Raw genomic sequence first — 20617 nt, forward strand, 5'->3', positions numbered from 1 at the left:
ACATCAGGCTCCGCACTCAGGTGGAGTCTGCTTCTCTCTCTCTCTCTCTCTCTCTCTCTCATAAATAAATATTTTAAAAGACACACACACACACACACAAACTTCACAGCCTTGAACTCAGCCTATTATTATCTACCCAACCTCTGAACTTGGGTAGAGCTTGAGTAGAATGCCAGGGAGAATAAACCAAGTCATTCAGTAGAGTGCTAAGAGAAGCTGCAACAGGCTGAGCCAGATTATTCCCTTTAGTAGATCTTAAGATTCAAAGATTATAATTTGACAAGGTTCTTGGACTTGTTATTAGCATTCTGAGTCCCCTCAAATGAAATCCACAGGCAGTCAAGTGAGGTTTTGAGGAAGTTGTATCACTAGAAAATCATACCTAGTGAATAGAGACCATGAGTCATGGTGATTTTCAAAGGATGGTCCCTGGACCTGCACATCAGCATCACCTACAAACTGTTAGAAATTCTCAGGCTTCACCTCAGACCTCCAGAATCAAACTCTGTGAGTGGGGCCAGCAATCTGTGTTTTAAGTAATGTCAAAGATAAACAAAACCTGACATTAGTTAAAGCAGTGAAAACTGGGTGATGAGGGCACTTGTGATGAGCACTGGGTGTTATATATAAGTGATGAATCACTAAATTCTACTCCTGAAACAAATTTTACCATGGTCACTAGAATTTTTTTTAAAATTTTGAAATAAAAGCAGTGAAAACATGTTATTCAGTAACTACTGTCAGTTGGGGGAAAAGCTGGGCTCTGTTCCCACTTGTGCAGAGGTGACTGGGTATTTTAAAGGAAGGATGAGGGAGGATGAAGGAGGGTGCAGGGGCTCAAGTAGAGTCAGGGTAGTAAAAAATTACAAAGAGTGGGCAAGAGCGTAAAAGTGATTAGGCCAGCTAGGTCTGCTAGCTGGCACTTATGGAAATTAGGGTGCTGTCCTACAGAGACTGGGAAATAGAGGCCTAACCTTCCTGATGATTACATTTCAAAGGAATGGCTCTCAGGTCCTTAAAGATCTTTCTGAGTTGTAAGAGGGGACGGAGGGAAGAGCTCACAGGTGTAAGCCTTTTTTAGTAAATGCTCTAAAAATGGGAGGTCAGGGGGCTATCTTTAAGTGTTGGCTAAAGCAAACTATAAATTCTGTTGACAGCCCTGAGCTTTCCAAATGAGAAATGAGTCATCTCAGGGACTAGCCTTAGGCTTCTAGAAGCCATACTAAAGTTTGGTAAAGTCTCTTGACCTAGGTGTTTGAAGGGACTGTTTGTGTTGAGAAAGTTTTTGCAGGTCTCACCTTCAGGTGACTATTATAATGCACTCTCAAATTTGAGAATCACTTCTCTTCTAGAACATGCCCTCGGCCCAAGTAGACTGGTTAAGTGAGAAGGTGCATCAGTAAATTGACTCCCATAAGTTTTTCTATGCCTGTAATTTACTTTTATTCCTATCCAGGCGGAAATAGTGCATATTTGGACCTGGTAGCTGATAATGGTGTGCCTCTCTCCTCTCCTAAAAGGGGATTTTGATCATGGTTAATCTATTTCTCATATTAGATCTATTGGTAGTGGTTAAGTTTACAAAAGCTTGCAGGATCAAGAGGAGCCACATTTAGACTGTCACTGAAGTAGAGGAAGGGGCATGTGACTTGTAGTTAGCCGTGGATTGTTAGGTATTTGCGTTTTTGGAATTGTAGATATAGGGAAAGTGGCATGTGTTTATGGGCAGTTTAAGAGGAGGAGTATAGGTAAACATCTATTGTTTTGTCTTCCCAGCACCCTTTCTCTACTTTATCCTCATGGTTGCAGCAGGAAGCATTCTTTATGTACCTTCACAGAGAATTTGGGATTGAGTTGGTGAAGAGGTGAAAAATCCTGGCTGCATTCAAGCACCTGATGTATTTGTTCCTAAAGCCCATTTGCATTATCCCTGGGTTTTGTGAGACACCACCATCTTTATAATAAATTCTTTTTGCTTAAGCTTGTTCAAATTGATTTCTATTACTTGGACACAGGAGTCTTAACATACCTAATACAGGAGAAACTTCATGCTGGATAGACCAGAGAGGGTAGAGATAACATAGGTCAAAGCCCTGAGAGCAGAAGGGGATAGTAGATGTCACAGAATAGTAGTTAAAGTGCGTGCTTTGGAGCCAAGATCTGGATTCCAATACTAGTTCAACTCCTTATTAGCTATCTAACAAGTTACTTAGCCTCTTGATCCCTTACTGTATCTGTGAAATAAGAACTTATTAATTCATTCTACAGATTTGGTACCTGCTACATGCCAGGAATAAAGCTGGACACTGGGAGAAAGCAGTTTTCGACAGTTGAGGAGCTTAGAAGGGAAATGGTAATGATACTTACCTCAGAAGCTTGTGGAGGTTAAATGATGTAGAGTGCTTAGCATAGTAACTGGCATAGTACACACCTAATTAACATTCATTCTTATCAGGAAAGGTGGAAAGAAGCATAAGAAGTTGGTATGGAGAGTTCACATTGGACTCAATCTTCTGATATCTTCCACTCAAGTAGCAACAAGCTGTTCAGTTTCTGCAAGGGGCCCACTTAGCTTTCTCTATTGCCCAGAACCTTGGGGCCTGTATGAGAGGCTATAAGCTCATATGGTTATAGGAAATAGTTCATTAGGAGGTCTAATGAGGCTGCCATATTTCTTGTTTTTCTTGAACCAGCAACTGGCTAGTAGCAAGCAGGGAAGTCATTTGATTAGTAAACAAGGACAGTGGTTCTCAACCCTAATTACATTAATATGTGTATGTAACGATACTGGTTGTAGGGATGGGACACACATGCGTTTTTTTTTTTTTAATTGTGGTAAAATACATACAAAATTTACCATTTTAACCATTTTTACCTGCACAATTCAGTAATGTTAAGTATATTCACATTGTTGTGCTTTACATAGCTCCCCAGGTGATTTTAATATGCAGTCAGGGTTGAGAATCTCTGAGCTGGGATGAAGAAACCTTACAAATACTGGTTAAATTCCTGAGGCTATCTTCTCATTTGTAACATGCATGTGAGCTAGTCCAATTCATTTATCTATCACAAGGTCCTGCTCCTATTTGGACCATTACCTATGCTGTACACCTTTATTTCTGTCTTGAGCTTCTGTTGTAACACCGTACCCTCTTTTCCCCGACTATTTCAGCTCCTTCTAAACTCTTTAGGCCAGACAATTCTGCCATCTCATTCTTTTATCTAGTGGTGCACACTTTACATGGGTTTTATATGGTCTTATCCCCCAACATAGACACTTTCACCTCTGAACCCCACTCTGTTACATCCTCTAGTACCTTTTGGGCCAATACCTAATCTTTTCCACCAATGAATCTCACATTGACTCACAGGTTGGGTTCAGTTTTGTCACCTGTTTCCTCTTCTTTTAAAATAGTGATAATGGTCCCTTGAGTAGTCGTTACTATTATTTGAGCAAACCTACTATGTACCAGTCCTTTATATGCTTTATCATTTAGTCTAGAAACAGCCCAACTAAGGCAGCTATCCTTTTTTTACAGATAAAGAAGTTGAGGTGGAAAAGTTTAGCAGTTTTCCCAAGTTCACGAAGCTAGACTACAAATCCAGGTCTGCTGCACTCTAAAAAGTATATCTGTATTAACTGTAGTAAGAATGAGGGCCAATTTCCAAACCAGCCTGATTCCTAATTACAAATTTAGTGTGAAAGTCACCGGAGAGAGATATCTCACAATAAACACAATTAGTTCATTAGGGACAGACATAGCTGCTTCTACAGATCTCATTTAATACAACCACCTCATTTTACAAATGAGAAAATGGAGGTTTGAGAGGTCTGTGAATCAAAACTCATGCCATGCTTGTTCCACTATGTACCTTGTATCCTTCCTTTAGGGATCATCTAAGATAGAATGCCTCAGCATTACTGGGTCAATATATCAAGGTAATAGATTTTTAAAAAATATTTATAAAATCCTCAGCTAATCTTAAATATTTTTGATAGGCTTCTAACCTCCCCCAGGGCTGTTTGCATAAACATATGCACTATTCTAATAAGTTATCAAAGTGAACAAGTGATCGCACCTCATTTGGCAGTTTCCCAAGTCACTGTGGTGTGGTAAATGAGAAATGTGGGAGGGAAGTTTCCAAATGTAATTTTTTCTAAGGGTGTACCATATACATTGTCAATATGAAAGGAAATCTCCTTAATAAGTTTGCACAAAGGACACATTTTGAATCCTTATTTGTACCATAAACACATACTTCTACTCCTAAAATTATGAAACAAGCACTGGCTACAACCTAATGAAAGATATGTTAAAAAGAGTACATACTAATCCTAATAATAGATGAAGACTTATTGTAAATGTATTTGCATTACTTTTCCTTACAGTATATCCAAGAAGTGTGTGGCCTGGGGTTTTTCCCATGAGCTTGGGAGTCAGACAGACCTGGTTCTGGATTCAGGCTTTGCCATTTCCTAGCTATATTACCAGGGCAAATTCTTTAATCTCTCCGATACATTAATTTTCTCTGTAGAGACAGTAACAGATTTAGCGTATAGGATTGTTTTGTGAATTAAAACTATCACAAGTAAAAGTCTAGATAACACAATAAATACTCAGAAAATCATAGTGACAGTTACAAGTATAGTTCCTTGACAAGAGTGGAGAAGAGGTACAACTCAATTTTTTCTAGAGCTGTATACATCAAGAGATAATCTTGATTATCTTGGTTAATTTGTTCAGCCAGCATAATTTATAGGACTAAATTTTTTAAAAAGATTTTATTTATTTATTAATGAGAGACAGAGAGGGAGAGAGAGAGAGAGAGAGAGAGGCAGAGAGACAGAGGCAGAGAGGCAGAGACACAGGCAGAGGGAGAAGCAGGCTCCATACAGGGAGCCTGAACGTGGGACTCAATCCCGGGTCTCCAGGATCAGGCCCTGGGCTGAAGGCGGCGCTAAACCGCTGAGCTACCGGGCTGCACTTTTTTTTCTTAAGATTTTATTTATTTAGGACTACATTTTTTAAATCTGCTAAATTACATTTGATAAATGAAGAATCAGTTTAAGACAGGTGATTGCAGTGACTGTGAAAGCATTTTAATAAGATAGCATACTCATTTTATAACACAGCCTTTATTTTCGTTTCAAAACAAAACTTCCAAGAAACAAAACAAAATACTTACAATGGCTGGGTACAAATGAAATAAAAATCACAGTTTCAAAGAACCAAAAACAGACAACTGCTTAAAGGCAGATCACTTGGTTTACAAAAAAAAAAAAAATGTCAAGAAGGATTAAAATTGAGTTTAACAACATTCTATATAATGCTACATTCCCCAATTAAGAAAGGAGAGTTCACATAGACAACTAAATGTTAAGTGTAGAGAAGTGGCTGAAAGTCTGCATACTTCATAGTAAATTATGCATGAAAGTTTATTAATTGCATAAACTTCCTGAGTGGCTCCCATGCTGCACTAGGTCTACATGCTTAATATTCATATCAAACAAATGACAGCTTTAAGAGATTGAGCATGACAGACCTTGAACAACTGCACTTTCCGATCAGTCACTATTTCTGCTGCGGGTATGTCCTAGACCACAAACCTCAATCTGAAATCTTAGCTTATAGTGAAAAAGAAATGCAACTTAAAAAACAAAAACAAAAACCTAAAAGGATGACAAGCACACATTTAGGAGTTTATTTTACACCCGCACATTTTTTCTCAAGGGGCCAGTTTCTCTTTTCCCTTCTTGCTTGACTTTAGCCTTTTTGAGTTTTTTTTTTTAATTAAAAGAAAACCTTCCAGAATGGAAGCTGTGGTTTGTATACTCTTTCAACTATCTCAGTTGAAAATAACTTCAGTGTAACCTAGCCACTATCCCAGGCCCCTGCCTATGTTAGCTAGCAAGGACCCTGACCAATGTTTGTGTTCATCCTTCACATACAAAGACTACTTCCATGATGATCTGAAAGCATTTGGCTCCAACAAAATTTCATACCAATTTCAAAGGATTTTACCAAGTTTGAGTGTCACAATTTTACAGTCTGGATTGTTTTTAAAAGAAACTGAATCCCAGAAATTACATTTATCAAATCAATGGCCTTTTCTACAACATACCCCCTTTCTGGTTCATCTTCAAAACAAAGGGGGGGATAAAAAGTCCCCAGTACACTACAGAATGAAAAAATGAACAATCTATTGTAGAAAATGGCCTGCACACCACCTCAAATCTCAAGTTTTTCTAAACCAAACAGAAGATTAAATAACCAAATTTCAAACTGATCAAATAAACCTCAGGAATGTATTTGTGCATGAAGCCTGAAATACAGTATTTGCTAACATTAAATATGCTGTAGTGTTACAGTAAACATGTGAAACAAGGAGCATGTGGCTTACAAACATTAGCTAGGTTTTCTGGAAAAAGAAAAGGAATGCATCATTTCATCATTCAGAAAAGACAACAAAGAAAAAAGTCAATGCCTCCAATAAACTTTAGAGATCAAATAAACAGTTACCACCAACTACAATTCAACTAAAAGCATATAGCCATTTTAAGGTAACAAAATGCCACTGCAAGTACCTACCAGTATGCTGAATGACAGGCCACTGCTATAGGATTTATCAAATATTTCATTGTGGTAGTTAAAGCAATTTCAACCTTTAGCCCTTTAGGCACACAGACAAGAAATGCATCTTTAATAAAAGATGCACAGTTACAGGCACTGTACTGTCTAATTTAGATACTTTCTTAGCATTTATTTTATGACTGACCCCTAAACCAAGTCCTATATTGCCACCAGCTGGATTTATTTCTCTGCTGTCATCCACAAATCCCCAAAGCTTATTCTGCAGAGGCACATGGCTCTCATCACTTAAACACAGATTGGTGGCAGAGTGATGGTCCCTCTCAACTCGAACTCATGGTTAGCACTGGGACTAGGAGGCAGGCCAGATTTATAACCTGAAAGTATACTGAGAATCAAGGCAAAAAAAAAGCAAGTTTCACAGGCAGTGTTCACTTCTGTACCCCCAAACAGCACTGAAAACGAGGTAGATAAACAAAAGTAACTGGACTGGAATTAAATATGGGGTTCTAAAATGATACATCCCATCATACTGCACATAACACTCCACACTCAATCCAAAAATTATAGCGGAAAAGTGCCTTTTAAACTTTCACAGATAATTTTGCTGTCAAACCATTAGAATTCATGCTTGATATAAAATTGGCAAGAAAAGGATGAAAAACAAAATGGATATTTGTTATATTACAGCAAATTACCTTAAATAGAGATTCAAGACTGCTACAAATATACATAGGGTTATTTTCATTAGATTTAGACCAATACTGGTTTCATAGTCTTATGATGTTACACCCAACTTCACAAACATAGCAGCATGTACTTCATGATGAAATGCTCACATTGCCACATATGGAGATACAGTACTATTTGTCAGACTTGTACTTTGAGAAGTAAACATGGTGGTTGAACATAGAGACTATCCCCCAAATAAACTTTACAAGCAGGGTACTTTAGTACAACTGTTTTTCTCCTATGAAAAGGACAGGTTTGTGTGTTTTTTTGGAAATGGGAAGAAGGCTCCTGTTATATAGTAGGCTCATAGTTAAGTAAGAAGGGAATTTCTGAGCTTCACCTCAAGAGTTAATTATTTCTGGGGAGGAAAATCACCTCAGCAAGGATGAAAATAGCACTATTATATGAGTTCACAAAATTATGAAATAATGCAAAACCCCTAGATAAAAAACTAGCCAATATTCACAAAGTGACTATAATCTGAATCAACATTTAAGTAATGGGAAAAAAAAAAACCTACAGTGATGTAACACCGTTTCTTAATTTCTGCACAAACTCACTTTTTCTGTATTTTTAAACTTATACATGTTACATATACATAATATATACATAACATATATGTTAATCCAACTACTGCAGTCAGCACGGAGACAGCAGTACACTATTCACCATCTTCAAACTTTAGAAGACTACTTTTCTTTCCAGCAAAAAAATCTGAAAAGATTCTAAATATTACAAGGCACTGCAAAAGTCTGCAGGCAAATGAATGATGAATTATACATAAAACAGAGGTGGTGGCAAAATGTGGGACATTTGATGTAGAGCAGTCAATAATAAATGTAATTGTGCATGTCATCCATGGAGGTTTTTTCATCCTGGGGTACACGGTTTAAAAAGATTACATCTAGAGAAGAAGGGATCTTAAAACCTGCAGGATTTTTACTTTATAGGTTGTAAGTCTTAGTGTAATTACACAAAACCAACTATTATAATAAAACATGAGCAGTTTTAAAGAATTATGGATTTTAGGTGCATTGTTTTTGTACACATGGAAAATACTGCAATGCAAGCATTTGCATTAATGCTAATGTCCTAAAATCACTGCAACTTGAAAACCAATACTGTAGAAGAAATTTGAAGAATCTGTACATAAGATTTAGAAAGAATCACCCAAACCAGAGTATGTTTTATGAAAAGAAACTGTGACTCTTATAAACGGTAATTCTGAAAATGCTGCCTTAGACACCCCAAAGGATAATGACAGAATCAATCTTTATGATGTTTAGTGTGATCCTTAGCTAAGCAATATTAGACACATTTTTTGAAAAGGGGTACTGAATGTCACAAAGTAGGCTATGCAAAAAAAAAAAATGTATACCTATTAAATTTTCCTCATTACCTGGCAAGCTCTTAGGGTAAAAATTTTAGGGGAATATGGAGGAAAATCTGTTAAAAGAAATGTTGGGTGAAATTTTGGAATGTTTACCAGTAGACAGCTCATTATCAGGTAAATGTGTACTAGAAATTTGAGCTTGAAATTTTCAGAGTGGAAAATATTTTAAACATGTATATGTGGTAGTTGATTAATACCATTTAAGAATTCTATTTGGGTTTCACAGACTGAACATTAGGTAACTCTGTGACTAGCCTTTTAAGATTATTATAGTTAACCTCCTCAAAAGCCAAAAGTGTATTTTGACACTGCCTCACCTCCTCCTAAAACTGGATAAAACCCAGTAAAGTGCAACTTGACAGTAATCTCTCTCAGATTTTAAAGAGGCTGCCAAAATCATCTAAGATCTAAAATCATCTAGGATGCTATATATACTAATAAGAAATTATAACAACTAAAAAAACTGTAGTAAAAAAAAAAAAAGCTAAGGGCAACTTAAATAGTGTCCTTCGAGGGTCTACTATCTCACTGCAGGACAGTGTATACCCCACATCTTAGAACCCTGTAAAGCCAGTGTTTCATGTGTAAGTCTCAAAACCTACAACCAACTTGTCAAGTACATTTTACTTCAGAAGAATGGATTGAGAGGTGTAACTTGAATCCTCTTTGTTAGGAATACAAAGATTCCCCCAAAATGAGATTCATATCAGCTGCAATATATCCCTTGCAAAAGAATGCAAGCCAAACCAATGCCTCTCAGATGCCCCAAAACAATGTAGTGTGCACATGAGAAACAAGGAGATAGCTGCTTTGAATTACTATTGAAATCCTAAAGCAGCTACAGTATCTGCAGAATCAAGGAACTGTTACAGTTCTGTTTTTTCCTTTCTCTCCGCCTCACCTAAAACAAGGCTTCACTTCTCCTACTGTGAAGACGGGAAGAAAATCACATTAAAAAGGGCTCACGGTCTATATTGGTTGACAAAGTTATTCTAATTTTATATACCAAAATGTTTCCTGCAGTAAGTTACCCTGCCTTCTGTGAAAGTAAACCTAAGATAAACATGTGAAGAATCCCATAAGACTCCAGCTTTTGGAGGGTCTCACTTCATCCATGTTTGGGGAATATCAATTTAAATAGTTTTTATACATTTTAAAGTATCATCCAGCTGCAGATAGCAGCAGTAAAAAATGGGGGCTTCTCAGCAATTCATGGAAAGTGTCCTGGAAATGGTAATGCTCAAGCTGAGCTTATTAAAGCATTCTGAACGGTATTTTTTAAAAAATCAAGTATCAAAGAGGATAGGATTTGAAGTGAAAAAACATTTCTGTGTGCAGCGTTCTATGTACAAACTGCACAGTTCTACAGAATGATGAGCTATATAAAATACCACAATGGAATGAAAAAGTACAGTGGAAAGTAAACTCAAATGAGGGAAAATGTGGCAGAGCCCAAGAAGAAGAACGTTTAGTATCTTAGGTGTCCTGAAAATAATTCTGAAAAAATCTCCCATTTCTTCATCATCTACTCTGATTCATTTGGGACCAGGAGGGATTGCAGATGGATTCTGCACTGATGAAGCTGGAAATGCCTGTAAATTCATTCCTGGCTGGAATGGTCCCCCAGATTGAGTAGGAATTACTACAGACTGTTGTGGTGTTCCTGAAATTCCTACCCACTGTACTGGGTACCCTGGCCCCCCCACAGCATTATACTGACAAACATGGGGCATTCCATATGATGATAATGGCCCAGGAAATGAAGGGAGTGGGAGTCCTTGTGGCATGGAGGTTGGGACAGCTCCACGGATTTGGGACAGAGAAGAAATCCATGTTGATGTGTAGCCCATAGTAGATGGAGTATTCTAACAAAAACAAAAATAAAAACAAAAGATCAGTTCATTTGGTTGATGCTTTTACCCATCTATATTCCTTCCTATTCTTTCTGGCTTACTATTCCCATTATTACTATAAGTGGGTACCACTTTTAGACCACCTATCTGTGTACCAAGCATTGTTGCATACCTTCTTTCACTTCCTCTTCACTACTGCCCTGCAAAGTAGGCATTTTCAGATTAAGGAAACTGAAGCTCAAAATTGGTAACACCTAATATCACTAAGCAACTTTATAGCGAGGTAACGATTTGAATAGAGTTCCAGCCTACTCCAAGGACCCTGCTAAATGTCTGTCCAGTTAGTGTCATCGCCTTTCTTTATGCTAGCACTACTCTTCTATCTTTATTTCCTTTTGCCAGCCCTATGAATTCTCTCATTCAGCACCACAGACAATAATAGCCCAGCTTACTACATAATTCTTTGGAGACAGAGAAGCATGATTTAGTGTGACACAAGGGAAAAGAGCCTGGCATATATAGTAAGTGCTCAACAAATGTCACCTCCCTACCCACTTCTACTCATTGCCTTAAAGTCTAATGTTCCTGTAGCATTTTTGGAAGTTTAAACTCAAGACAATTATGTTTTTGGCAGTATTGTGAAAATATATTCCTGCCTGACTCTTCTTATCATGTCCTCTTGTGATTATGTACACATACAGAGATTACTGAAATCTTATGCACATGGTAATAATATGTCTAATGAAAGTAAATAAATCCCACTTAGAGTTTGGTATCAGTCCCAAATGCTTAGTTCTTCTAAACTGAATAGTCAAGCTAAAAGCCTTTCAAATAAACTTTCAAACTAAAGCTAAAGGCTTTTGCTTGATTCAAGAATGAATGACTACATCTCTTGAGGTGAAAAAAAACTTTCACTTCAAGTTCAGTAATCCCTTCTTCATATCAGTGTTTTTGTCCTGTTAAAGTAAAATTAAATTTAATACTTCTGATTCAAAAGAGCATATATATATATGATTGCATTTTTATAAAGTCATTTCCACGTATCTAAATACAGACATAGAAAGATATCTGAAATGGTGTTTATCTAAAGTTAGTGACAATAATTTCTAGGTAGTGGGATTAGAAGGTGCTGTTTTAAGATCTGTACTGCATTTATTAAATTCTATGATGAACAATATTATTTTACAAATAATGTGATTTTTATTTTTAAAAAAGACAATGAGAGATGATTTGTTATACTTAACCTTCTCTTGCATATTTCAAAGGGATTTGAGATTCAAATAACCCATGGTCTTTTCCTCTACCAAAACACACACATGTTCCACATCTCAGTAATTGGCATGCTGGAATGAAAGCCAGTAATGCCAGCCAGAAACCTAGTCTTGATACCTTCCCTCTGCCATACATCTATTCCATCACTAAATCTTGTCCATTTTCTCTATCTCCTTTTTTTAAGTAGGCTCCATGCCCAGTGTGAAGCCTAAAGCAGGGCTTGACTCATGACCCCAAGATCAAGACCTGAGCTGGGATGAAGAGTCAGACACTTAACGGACTCAGCCACCCAGGCTCCCCCATTTTCTCTCTTAAACATTCTTGGAATCTGTTCACTTTTCTTCATCTCAACTTCTCTTTATCTGTACTACTGTGACTAAATTTTAACCAATCTATCAACTCGTATCCTTACCCCCAAAAATCCTTTCTTCTTGCTTCAAGTCAGAATAACCTTTTCAAAAAGCAAATGTGATGTTAACCCTAGGGCTTCAATGGCTATCCAATTTTTTTTTTTTTTTTTGCTATCTAGCTTTCTTAAAATAGACAAAGTTCCTTATCATCACTACTTTTAAGGCCCTCCCAACGTCCTTAGAGTCACTGTGCACCAACTCCTCTCTGCTCTCTTCACTTCAGCCAAATGGGCCTATTTTCAGTCCCCTTGTGATCCCTTTAGCCATACATGGCTTTTGCATATGCTCTTCTTTCTGCTTGGAATCATATCCCCTCCCTTTTTCACCTAGTCAACACCTACTCATTCTTCAGATCTCTGTTCAATCATCACTTTCTCAGGGAAAGCTTGACTTCCTTTTATTAGATCAAATCTCTTACTATGATATCCTATATTTTTCCTTTGTAGTCCATATTACAGCTACAATTTTATATTTATTTATATTAGTCTGTTCATATCTAACTGTCCCACCAGAGTGTAAGTTCCATGAGAGAGAGCACATACTTGTTTTTGCTCATCAAACCCAGTGCCTAGTAGGGCGCTTGGCACAAAGTAAAGGGCCTGACATAATTGTGACAAAATTTTCTAAGTAAGGCCACAGACCAGTAACAAGCAAGAACATTAGATTAGGAGATGAGCTTTCCACACAAAGATGTAATCAACTGAACTCAAAATACAAAAATATTACTACTTTGTGCTAGTCACTTTATAGGTATTACACCTCATTTAACCCTCACAGCAATCTTATAAGGCAGGTAAGTATGTCTGTTTTAAGGACATGGACATTGAGGCACAGATGACTTGCCTATAGTCACACAACTAGTAAGTGACTGAGCTGACACTGGAACCCAATTCTGTGTCCTTCACCACTTTTGTTCATACTCCATTTTCTACTCACTCTCCCTCCAAAAATCCCCCATTATACTGCAAAAAACCACCCTCCTACTAGTCAACAAAAGTCTCCATTCACAGTATTCAGAGGATCTCTCAATGGCAGCACCAATGCATTTATGCCTTGAAACTTGCCTCTAAAGCCTTCCAATTTTTACAATGGTGATACTATCTGTGTATAAATCAGTGCCATGAATAAGATAAATACACAAAGTCCCCAAGAAGATATGCTGCTTACTAGTTTGGGAAGTCTAGGTTTTTGAAATTTCTATTCAAGATTAACACTAAACATATTTTCAGACTTTCTTTACTAAACTATATACAATGACTACAAATATATACATACATACATGTGTACAAATATACACATACATAACACAACACACACACACAAATATATTTCTTTCAATTATGAGGGTTCAGATTCTAAACCCTGATACACATTTTAATAGATTTACTAATTTTGAAAAATACTTTAAAAATCCAAACACAGAAGTACAAAGTAAAATAAGGCCCAGATTATACCATCCAGCCTATTGTTAATGGCTTTTCTCATTTCTATGTGTATATACATATATCTAATATACGTAATTTTAAACAAATACTGTATGTACTGTTCTGTAAGCCTGCCTTCTTCCCAATCCAGAATGCATTCAGGACATCTTTCTATATCTCAAATGCATGTACATCTGACTAAGGCCATATGCAATTAACTAGGCATCTCATCTGTAAACTTAAGATGCCTTTTATAGTATTCTAGCTTAAAAAGCTTTGAAATTATTTTTTAAACTGAACAAATGAGATCACTTAATAGTTCTAAGAATATTGACATGTAACATATGATACCTTTTCCTCAAAACCCAAACTTTTCTTGTACCACAGGACTGAATTAATCCTCGCTACAGATGCTTTCTTTTGATACTTGATGTTTATTTTTTCAGGTATAAGAGTCTTAAACAAGGGACAGAAATCTACAGTCTGCCACCTCTTTTTGCAAATCAAGTTTTAATGGAACAAAACCACATGCACTCATTTATGATTTGTCGATGGCTGCTTTTGCCCTATGACAGAATTGACTAGTTGCAACTACATGGCTTGAAAGTATTTCCTAGCTGGCCCCTTCTCAGAAAAACTTTGCTGACCCCTTATCTAAAAGATAATTTGCTCCAAGACATAATGAATCTAGACAAGGATAAAAATCTCTATGTTGTCAAATCACACCATTCTCTCATAGTGATTTTAACCATAGGCCTAAGTGAATCAATTTTTATGGTTTTAGTTCTTTTTTTTTTTAAGTAAGCTCCATGCCCAGCATGAAGCCCAATGTGGGGCTTGAACTTACAACCCTGAGATCATGACCTGAGCTGAGATCAAGAGTCAGATCCTTAACCAAGTGAGCCACCCAGGTGCCCCTGGTTTTAGTTCTCATAAATAAAGAGGAACACATAAAACCAACTTACTTCATATACTTTGTTCCAGTTTTCTGTCTCGAGTTTGTGTTGACTCTGTTTGAGTTGGTTTAAACTTGGCTTAATTAGAGAATTTCCTACTGCTTCCTTTGTCCAGTCATCCACCAATTTATGTAAGTCGTCTGTGAACATCCCTTTTTTACTAGCTGGAGATTGCTGGCATGATGCTACATTACTTTCCACACACAGTGGATCTAGAAGAAAAAAACAGGAAAATCATAAAAAGGAATTAAAACTGATAAATACTGATTTTGGCCAATAATGCTGTTGACAGAAATTCACATATAGGGTACATATAGGGTAACCAGATATTTGAGTTTATCTGGGACAGTTCTGGTTTAAAAGCTGTTGTCCTGGAGTAATTATTAGCTTTCAAAAGTTTCCTCTATTTGGATGGCAAATTATATGGTCACCTTGGTTTAAGTCAAATAAGGTATAAGTTATAAGTCAAATATAATAAACAATATTTCTAAAAACAGTATCAATTATAATCTTTATGTTAGTTTCCTCAGATAGATATTTAGAAGAGTTCAAAAAACAACCATAGAATGTTAAAATTGCAAAGAATCTTAAAAGTCTAATCCAAACCACTTGTTTTATAATGGGTGAATGAGCCCCAGAATAAGTATGATGAGTTCTTGCAATTAGTTACCAGCTGAATCAGGCCTGTGTAGACAAGGATGCTCTCTCTTTTCAATATACCATACTGACTTTCAACCAGCATCAGAAAACCAGAATCTAATTTTCTAACCAATATTTTTGTTTAATGATAAATGGCAGAAACAAGAATGCAGATGGTCTGTGAACCTCAAGAGTTGTAGAGCATAAGATGTCCAAATAAATGAAACAAATCAATTATAGAAGTCTCTGCCAAAAAAAAAATTTCCTAATCTGAACATCACACTAAGTCTTTAAATTATTTAGTACTATTATACACATTCACTAAATCATTTTCACAGAAAAAATTCATGAAGTTCCAATTCCTCTGATTTACACAGCAAAACTTAAGAGAGTGGGTTTAAAATGAATTTTAGGAAATAGAGTTGTGAAATATAAGCACAATAACATTTTCAGGGATTTTATTAAACAAGCATATGAAAATTTCTTGTACATTTATTATGGTACTTTTTAAATTATGAAAATATAGAAATTGCAGAAGATGATACAAAAAGCCTCCATATTGACATTTTCAAAGTAATTTTCTTTATCATTTTTGAGACTTACAACGGGCCTGTGATATAGGCTCAACAAGTATTCTTTTTTTTTTTTTTTTCAATGAGAAGAATGGGATCCAGAAGCTGAGGCTATGTGCTCAGCTGGAACCCAGGTATCCAGACAATTAGGTCAGTGTACCTTCTACTGTACCACAGAAGACACTGGGAAATGAATGGGGAAATTGCTTCAAAAGGAGGAACATGATAATCTTAATGATTGCTTATACAAAATCTGTGATTCTCAACGAATTCTGCACTACTAAAAGCTTAGATTCAAGGAGATTAAATCTTAAATGAAAATATATTAATGAAATTTGCTTAAGAATAGCTTAATGAATTAATTGGACCATATTCACATATACAAATGAGTTTTATCAAAATCATGGATACTACATTTTGGGCAACCATGAGATACCAAAAGGACATACCAATTTTGCTGGAAGTCTCTCCTTTTCTTATTTATTCATTCATTCATTCATTCATTCATTCATTCATTCATTCTCCTTTTCTAAGACTTAAAACTCAAAGACACCAAGTCAGCCTATAATAAAGACATTTTTTCCTGTAATCCCTCTGCACATTCATCTAATTCTCCATCAACTCCAGTGATGGAACAAATAGAATGATATTGGGTAAGACTCTGGAGCTGAAACCTAAGATTGTCTTCTTACCCTGGAAAAATGTCAGCAGGCAGGAGTAAAAAGGAGAAGATAGCCAGAACCATATTCAAGTTAGTGCCAGCATTTTTGCCCACCCCACTTCTTCCAAGGAGTACTTTTGTGCTTATTCCCCTTAGTTTCTTAAAAAAAATTGTGTCACATAAAGCTAAGTTGGAATGTCATTCATTTAAGAACATTTCTGCACTAAGGGAAAGCCCAATGTCAGGATTCTTGTGTACAGCTCTGATGGAACAAGTGATCTCAATTGATGGTAATGATGGATGTTGCACCAGTGGCACAAAAGCCAGCAAGTGAAGAAAAGATTAGCAAACCAAACAGGTATTTAAATGAAATAGGGGCCAAGGGCAAGACTCCTAAGTAGGCAACAGAATGATATGCACACACATACCTTCCAGAAGTTATCAAGAATAAAGTGCTACATGAGAAGCAGAAAATGTTATTTGAACGTTATCCAGGGCCTAACTATACTATACACATGAAAAGGACAATTATTTATTGATTTCATTTAAGAGTTTTTCATATACCATAAAAGATCACTTAATTTGAAGTTCACAAACGAGAAAATACCTACATGAAAAGAAGTACTGTACAAATGTTTTACCATTTATAAAAAATGTCAACATTACTTATGACATTACTTAACTTCAAAGATGTTCTTTAATATTCATTTCTTACTGATGAAATGAATAAAACCAGAGTATGGTACTTGGTGTTCTTTTTGTTTGTTTGTTTGTTCCCCAAGGTGATGCCCACATTCAGATAGTTTTAGTGACCACCCAACTGCAATGGGTTCCCATCTCTTATCTCAGATCTTGACTCCTCTTCAATCCAATTTCAAAACCCAAATGTGTTTTTTCCCCTTGGATGTCAATAAATTGTTCAATTCAATACACATAACAGTTCACCTAAGTATCCTATTTCTGTGATATCTTTCACATTTTCTCCAAGTCACTTGACTCTGAACATTTGGATCTAACCAAAAACAGACAAATATCTAATTCATTACCACATCATTGCAATTCATCCTATACAACACCTCTTGCCTATTTTCACTTCCATAATTCTCTAAGCCCTTAATCATCTCATACATGGAATGCTGTGAGTACAATGATCTAAATGGACTCACTCCCTAGCTCTAGCCAATATATTCTTCACACTACCACCAGATTAGTATCAGCTAACTATTTTCGGTGTCACTCCTCTTCCTCCTCCCCCTTAAAGGTTTCTTTTTATTTTTAAAAGATTTTATTTATTTATTCATGAGAGGCAGAGACACAGGCAGAGGGAGAAGCAGGTTCCATGCAGGGAGCCCTACGTGGGACTCAATCCCCCGGGTCTCCAGGATCATGCCTTGGGCTGAAGGTGGCGCTAAACCTCTGAGCCACCGGGGCTGCCCTAAAGGTTTCTTAATACCAACAACAGTGGGTTTTTAACTTGTTGACGTGGTAAAGTCATTGTTAGTAGTCATGGTTATCTTTGCAGAACAGGTTTTTATTATCCTTATACATACTATATCTCATGTATTAAGCTTAAACATATCATTATGTGTTAGATAAATTATCTTACACCAAACTGGAGCATAGACAAGCCAAAAGTTCTTCTTGTAAAGTATGTAAGAAAAACCTTCTAATTCTAATGTAAACCCTCCATTTCACTCAACTGTTATATTTTCTTTCTTGGAAATAAATCTTAAATTTTACCATTTGCATGCCTTTATATCATGCAATTCTACCTATTGACAATACTCTTCCCACAGCACTTCACCAATTTTAATCCTGTCTATTTATCCTTCAAGACCAACTCAAATACTACAATCTATATGTAGCAATCTCAGACCACTATCATCCACTATGATTCTCCATTGCTTCCTCTCAACCCACTGCAGACACAATTTTTGGTATTGGGAGGCAATGCAGAATAATAAAAAATAACCAAGTCTTTGGGGTTAAACAGATTTGGATTCCCTCTATTATGAACTGAGGTCTTAGGTCTTAGGGAAGTTGTTTAGCCTCACTAACTTTAGTCTTCTTACCTATAAAAGACAGACATTAACTTCTATCTACCTTAAAGTTCTTTTGAGGATTGAGATTATGCAATTATGTTTCAGGGTCCTCAAAACCACTCACAGATTCAGTGATTCAAAGTTCTGAGGACTCAGCATGTAGTTGTACTCACAGCTAAGTTTATTACAGCAAAAAGATGCATGATAGATCAGCAAGGGAAAAAGACAGGAATCTGGAGAAATTCATGCACAGACTTCCTTATGCTCTCTTCCTATTATGAAGGGGCACACCTGAGCATACTCCTTTCTCTCAGCAACAAGAAATGCAGTACACCAAAGACATGAGAACTGAACTAAAACAACTGCCAAAGACTGAGATTGACCACTTGGAGACCCACATGTGGGAAAGATCCAAAGAACACCACAGAGGCAATGCAACTGAGCTAACATTGGAACAACAGACCAAAGAAGATAGGCTACAACTCACAAGGTAAATTCACAGGGGCGCTTAGGTGGCTCAGTTGGTTGGGCAGCCGACTCTTGGTTCTGAGTCAGGTCATGATCTCTTGGGTCTTCGGTCTGAGCCAGCATAGGGTTCCACACTCAGTGGGGAATCTGCTTGATAGTCTCTCCCTCTGCCTCTCCCCCCTCTTGTGTGTGTGCTTTCTCTCTCAAATAAATGAACAAATCTTAAAAAAAAAATAACTGGGTCCATTACTTCTTATAAAAAATAAGCACTCTAGATAGGGTTTTTTCCTAAAGATTTTACCTATAAATCTTTAAAAAATCATCTCAGCAACAAAAAAAAAATCTTAGCTTCCATTTAAGGAAATTAGAGAAAGGGGCAAAATAAAAACAAGGCATGGGTAAGAAGAGAATATGAAGAGCAGAAATCAATGCAAATTAAAACAGGTAAACAATAGACAAAATCAGTAAAAGCAAACACTGGATCTCTTTGAAAAGATCAACAAAATTGATAAGCCTTTATCAAGACTGACAGGAAAAAAGAGAAGACAAAAATAACAAATATCAGAAATAGGTGATGTTACTACAGGTTTCCAAGAGCTTGAAAAGGTAATAATAAACTCTAAACACAAAGATTGAACAACTTAGATGAAATGGACCAAGCTTCAAAACCTACAAACTACCAAAACTTACTCAACACAAAATATATAAACTGAAAAGTCCCACAACTACTATTAACTAATTTGAATTTGTAGTGAAAAATGTCCTTAAATAGTAATCTCTGAGCCCAACTGGTTTCATTGGAAAATTCTTCCAGTTAAAGAAGAAATAAGCTCTTTCAGATAATAGAAAAAGAGAAAAGAGAAGGACTTCAAAAATGCAGAGTAAGGGCCTAAGGTGAATGTGGGTTTTTTTTTTTAGATTTTATTTATTTATTCATGAGAGACACAGAGGGAGAGGCAGAGACATAGGCAGAGGGAGAAGCAGACTCCCCATGGGGACCCCGATGTGGAATTTGATCCCAAGACTCTGGGATTATGACCTAAGTCAAAGGCAGACACTTTATCACTGAGCCACCCAGGTGCCCCAGTGAACGTGCTCTTTAAGATAATAAAAATATGGGCAAAACAGCTCACACCAACCATTTCAGAACTCTGACAATTATCCAAAGACACAGAATGAAATAAAAATCATTTATCCAAGACAAATTACTGAGGTCTGTGACATTTTTAACTTTTGGCACTTCCCATCCCTGCTTCTTCCTCAGCTCAGTGTTATGATAGCCAAAACCCAGCAGCAACTGCAGACAATAGAGACTAGACCTCTTTTTGAGTTTCTTTAAAAGTACCAACCCCAGAGCACAGTCAATATTGTGTCTAAATTGCAACAACCTAAAAAATAAATCTCTATTCTTAAAGTGCGGTGGATATTTGGTTTCATTTCAGAGCTCAGGTCAGCCCAGGGAGGCTGGGCATGGGGAGTGGGGTTGGGTAGGGAGCTACCTCCAGGGCATTACTGAAACAACAGCAAAATACTGGCAACACCTTAGATGCAGAAGGCTGTGATTCAGTTGGGGCAAACTAGAGGCTGCCCTAAAATTTAAAAAAT

At 36.7% G+C, this 20617-nt stretch overlaps 1 protein-coding gene across 5 annotated transcripts in view; it reads right to left on the reverse strand.

Annotated features, from left to right (window-relative positions):
• Positions 1 to 4925: 4925 nt before the first annotated feature.
• Positions 4926 to 20617, reverse strand: part of WNK3 (WNK lysine deficient protein kinase 3) — a 152580-nt gene continuing 136888 nt past the window's right edge. For all 5 annotated transcript variants that reach the window (XM_041740785.1, XM_041740784.1, XM_041740783.1 and 2 more), the window contains exons 22-23: positions 14640 to 14842; positions 4926 to 10580 (exon numbers count right to left, since the gene is read on the reverse strand). In XM_041740785.1, the coding sequence (XP_041596719.1) occupies positions 10251 to 10580; positions 14640 to 14842 (533 nt within the window). In that variant the 3' untranslated portion in view covers positions 4926 to 10250. The remainder of the gene's footprint in view (positions 10581 to 14639; positions 14843 to 20617) is intronic.

This window comes from Vulpes lagopus, chromosome X, assembly GCF_018345385.1.
Source record: "Vulpes lagopus strain Blue_001 chromosome X, ASM1834538v1, whole genome shotgun sequence".
In the NCBI taxonomy this organism is placed as follows: Eukaryota; Metazoa; Chordata; class Mammalia; order Carnivora; family Canidae; genus Vulpes; species Vulpes lagopus.